At 47.0% G+C, this 5,000-nt stretch overlaps 1 protein-coding gene across 1 annotated transcript in view; it reads left to right on the forward strand.

The window, feature by feature from the left end:
- LOC143748449 (F-actin-uncapping protein LRRC16A-like) overlaps positions 1 to 5,000 on the forward strand; it is a 46,504-nt gene that overhangs the window by 7,574 nt on the left and 33,930 nt on the right. Inside the window, exons 8-14 of the mRNA XM_077240490.1 lie at positions 689 to 762; positions 2,967 to 3,042; positions 3,167 to 3,255; positions 3,387 to 3,481; positions 3,679 to 3,765; positions 4,447 to 4,535; positions 4,627 to 4,704. Of these exons, the coding sequence (XP_077096605.1) occupies positions 689 to 762; positions 2,967 to 3,042; positions 3,167 to 3,255; positions 3,387 to 3,481; positions 3,679 to 3,765; positions 4,447 to 4,535; positions 4,627 to 4,704 (588 nt within the window). The remainder of the gene's footprint in view (positions 1 to 688; positions 763 to 2,966; positions 3,043 to 3,166; positions 3,256 to 3,386; positions 3,482 to 3,678; positions 3,766 to 4,446; positions 4,536 to 4,626; positions 4,705 to 5,000) is intronic.

The raw sequence follows: 5,000 nt of genomic DNA on the forward strand, positions 1-5,000 counted from the left end.
TCTCATCACGTCTCGTGTGTGTCTCAGTGTCCGTCTCATCACGTCTTGTGTGTGTCTCACTGTCCGTCTCATCACGTCTCGTGTGTGTCTCACTGTCCGTCTCATCACGTCTCGTATGTGTCTCACTGTCCGACTCATCACGTCTCGTATGTGTCTCACTGTCCGACTCATCACGTCTCGTGTGTGTCTCAGTGTCCGTCTCATCACGTCTCGTATGTGTCTCACTGTCCGACTCATCACGTCTCGTGTGTGTCTCAGTGTCCGTCTCATCACGTCTCGTGTGTGTCTCACTGTCCGACTCATCACGTCTCGTGTGTGTCTCAGTGTCCGTCTCATCACGTCTCGTATGTGTCTCACTGTCCGTCTCATCACGTCTCGTGTGTGTCTCAGTGTCCGTCTCATCACGTCTCGTATGTGTCTCACTGTCCGACTCATCACGTCTCGTGTGTGTCTCAGTGTCCGTCTCATCACGTCTCGTGTGTGTCTCACTGTCCGTCTCATCACGTCTCGTATGTGTCTCACTGTCCGTCTCATCACGTCTCGTGTGTGTCTCAGTGTCCGTCTCATCACGTCTCGTATGTGTCTCACTGTCCGTCTCATCACGTCTCGTGTGTGTCTCAGTGTCCGTCTCATCACGTCTTGTGTGTGTCTCAGTGTCCGTCTCACAGCTCTGTGTTTGTTTCTGAAGGACGTGGACACCATCTATCTGTCTCAGGACACACGGGAGCTCTGCCTGCAGGACTTCATTCACCTGGACAACAGGTAACACACACCTGTAACACACCTGCCTTACTCAGGCATTACGCTATGATTTGTGTGGTGCGGAAAACCCGAACAAAATTGTGGAATCCAGGCATAAAAATATAGCAGGGAACGACAAATTCTGTCAGAAGTAGGGCTGTACACTTAATCAAAGAATGATATGGACGCCTCCAGCATGACCAGTGTCTGAAGCATGTGTTAAAACGCAACAATATTATTGGCCAATGACAGTCTGTGACGTCACTACTGGAGTTGATCGTAAGTATGTAAAAGTATATACAGGTCCCCCACTTCTTTGTCTGAGGGAGACGTAAGCAGGCGAGCTCGAAGTATGTCAATGAGACGCAGTGTCTCATTCCCCTTCGCAGGAAACAAGGCAACATTTGTAACTGAGACTTTCCCTTTCGAATAGGAGCTCACACGGCATCTGAACAAGACGCTATGGGGAACAAATACCCACTATGCCAGGGGTTTTCAAACTGTGGGTCGAGACCCATTTGTGGGTCGCAGATTGGGAAGAGGTGGGTCGCGCAGTCACTATTGGCTGCAGCGAAATTTACGCGCGGCGTTCTCCTTTTTCCAAAGCGCTAGGGCGGTTGCGCTCCGGAGGCGTCTGTCGTTGCTAAGCGCAACCATCAGCTGCGCTCTCCGTTACAGCAAGGAAAACGCTTGCGGCATTCTGAAAAGTTGAGATGTTTTTATCTCGATGCAGCGCGGACGCGCTTGGAAAAAACGAGCGCGTCTCACCGCGAGCTTCTATTATGAGCGCGCATACCGCGCGCCTACATTTGAATACGCGATATGTGAACAGGCCCTTAATCTGTCGTCTGTTCAACACAGCGCTGTTGTCTTTCAGATATGGTCTTCGTAAGAGTGCGTTGTTTGCATTCCCTCGCATGCATTTTGCTAACTACCAACACAAGGAAATTTTTTATGTAAAACGTATTTCACATGTACACACACGAGGACGAAAGTGTTTTCTGCGCTGAACAACGTGGTGAGTTTAACAACACTTTTAGCAGAAATATTAGTATTGAAATTCTAGGTCATGGGCCTACTGTCAAATTAAATAATTTAGAAAATAAAATTATTTGTTGTTATATCAAAACTTTGGTTAAGATTAAAATTACTTAATCTTTAATTTCTTTGTGTCTGGGTAAATTAGTTGAGGCAGCAGACAAGAACTACTCGGTATTCTTCCCTTTATTTCAACAGCCATTAGGCTGCTATTTTAATTCTACATTATTTTGATAATGTACCATAAGTTTGTATTGCAGTTAAACTTGTATGTCTTTCATACTATGACAAGGAGAAAACTGCTCTGAAGAGATCTAACGCCTTCCACCCCACCCCACATTCATGCTTTTTAAAAATCATTTTGGTGGGTCTTGAGATAGATTATTCTTGTCTAGGTGGGTCCTGGAATGGAAAAGTTTGGGAACCCCTGCACTATGCCATGTTGAGGGGAAATACCTGACAGAATGGCTGTCTAAGCACACTAATAAGACATATAAAGACCCCCGACACAGGTGCACCAGAACTGTATGTGGTGGAATTCCCTACGGCCACAACCCAAGTGTTATGGAAGGAAAGACCCAGCCTTTCAACCTTCCTCCTTCCTCGCCGGGCCAAGCGATAGAGTCGGTCTTAAGGGCACAGCACAAGGGACTGGTATGACAGCTGTGAATGCTAGGCATCCCCTTTAACTGAACCTGGCACACGAATACCTAATTCCTCCGCCTGTCACTGCCTCTAGGGGGAGCTAGAGATACCCCAGCTTAACTACCACTCCTCGGCCAGGCACATAACACACAAGTCATGTGAGTCCTCTAACACGCAGATACACACTTCTTGAAATGTTTGGCAGTGGACTCCATTAAAAATCGCCTTAACACGTTGCAAACAAACGCCTCCTGAAGACAAAGAAGTGGATGATGTGTATTACAAGTGCCCTTCAATACTCACCATCGCACCGGCAGTGACATCACAGACTGTCGTCGGCCAATGAGATCGGCGCAGTGAGTTCCCTTTCGAAAGGGCAAAACTAAAATGGCCCTATTTACTTTTACCATATTCAATGTAAATACATGATTCTTCAGAGAATACCACAGTATTACCATGCATCATGTCCTGTAACGGTGTAAAGCGTGTGTGTGGCGTGTGTTGAGTATTATTTGTGTTGTTGTTGTTGTTGTTGTGTTCAGGGATCTGCTGGCCATCACTGCTGCGCTGGAGTTCAATCAGTGGTTCATCAAACTCTCCATCAAGGACTTTAAACTGGTGACTGTGTGTGTCAGATTATATAGTGCTGCTGGAGGATGATGTGCTCTTACACTCATCGTGTGTGTGTGTGTGTGTGTGTGTGTGTGTGTGTGTGTGTGTGTGTGTGTGTGTGTGTATGTAGACTGCAGATCTGTGTGATCAGATATTCAGAGTTGTGTCTCGATCTACCAGACTGGAGGAACTGACGCTGGAAAACACCGGACTTAAGAGGTTCACACACACACACACACACACACACACACACACACACACACACACACACACACACACATGTACACACATGTACAGTATATTTATGTACAGTCTGTTTTACACTACATTTTACTGTGTGTGTGTTTCAGTGATTTTGCTCAGAGGTTTGCTGCCGCGTTGAGTCAGAATCCAAACTCAGCGTTAAAGACAATCAGTCTGGCCAGCAACTGTATTGAAGACAAAGGTACAGAACTCACACACACACACACACACACGCACACACACACACACTCTCTCGTGTATACACTAGGGCTGAACGGTTTGGAGAAAAAATCTTATTGCGATTACAACCTAAACTACAGGACCGTTCCCTGTTAGCCTTTGTTCTGGAGAGGTTCTCAGAGGTTCTTCCAGTAACTGTTCTGTGTGTGTGATTGACAGGTGTCATGTTTCTGAGCCCTGCACTGTCTAAACTCACACCTGGACTGAAACACCTGGACCTGTCCAAGAACTCACTGTCATCTAAAGGTACGCTCACACACTCTCTCAAATGTGGGCGGGGCTTGATTGTGTCCGTAGGGAATTGATTGGATGTTTGGATGGTGGTGGTTTGCTATTGGCTGATCTCATGTGAGTGACAGGTTTTAGCCCCGCCCACATCATCAGAGAAGAGAAGAGATGCTGCAAGAGGAACTTATTCTGATTTAGTATTATTAAAACATGAATAATGTGCACCCATAAATCCTTTAGAATAATCTAAATATGTACAGTAATGAATTTATTTTTTAGTTGTTCTTTCTTAACTTTATTAGAAAGCCTTGTGTTTGAGAAGCACCTGAAATCATGATGTTTTGTTCAATGGTTAATTTGTGTGTGTGTGTGTGTGTGTGTGTATGTGTGTGTGTGCATCTGTGTGTGTGTGCATCTGTGTGTGTGTGCATCTGTGTGTGTGTGTGTGTGTGTGTGTGTGTGTGTGTGTGTGTGTGTGTGTGTGTGTGTGTGCATCTGTGTGTGTGTGTATGTGTGTGTGTGTGTGTGTGTGTGTGTGTGTGTGTGTGTGTTTGTGCGTGTGCGTGCATCTATGTGTGTGTGTATCTGTGTGTGTGTGTGTGTGTGTGTGTGTGTGTGTGTGTGTGTGTGTGTGTGTGTGTGTGTGTGTGTGTGTGTGTGTGGGAATCTATGTGTGTGTATCTGTGTGTGTGTTTTCAGGTGTGAATGTTCTGGCTCAGTGTTTCTGCTCCACGTCACTCACACACCTGAATCTGTCTGGAAACACACTAAGAGGGGAGGACATGCCTGTACGTATACACACACACACACATTATTTTATGTAATGTGAATTAGTTTGTCGGTTGTGTTGATCTGTGTGTTGTTGTTGTGTGTTTGTAGCACCTGTGGAGTTTCCTGTCTCAACCCAACAATCTGCACACACTCGACCTGTCGAACAGCGAATCTTCCCTCGACCTGGTCAGACACACACAACAACACAATCACACACAACAACACAATCACACACAACAACACAATCACACACAACAACACAAGCCGCAAGGAGTGATGGGGTCCGGGCCCTCAGGGGCCGCAAGGAGTGATGGGGTCCGGACCCTCAGGGGCCGCAAGGAGTGATGGGGTCCGGGCCCTCAGGGGCCGCAAGGAGTGATGGGGTCCGGACCCTCAGGGGCCGCAAGGAGTGATGGGGTCCGGACCCTCAGGGGCCGCAAGGAGTGATGGGGTCCGGACCCTCAGGGGCCGCAAGGAGTGAT

Source organism: Siphateles boraxobius, unplaced genomic scaffold (assembly GCF_051911475.1).
Source record: "Siphateles boraxobius isolate OS27281-9 unplaced genomic scaffold, OSU_SipBor_1 234, whole genome shotgun sequence".
Taxonomy (NCBI): domain Eukaryota; kingdom Metazoa; phylum Chordata; class Actinopteri; order Cypriniformes; family Leuciscidae; genus Siphateles; species Siphateles boraxobius.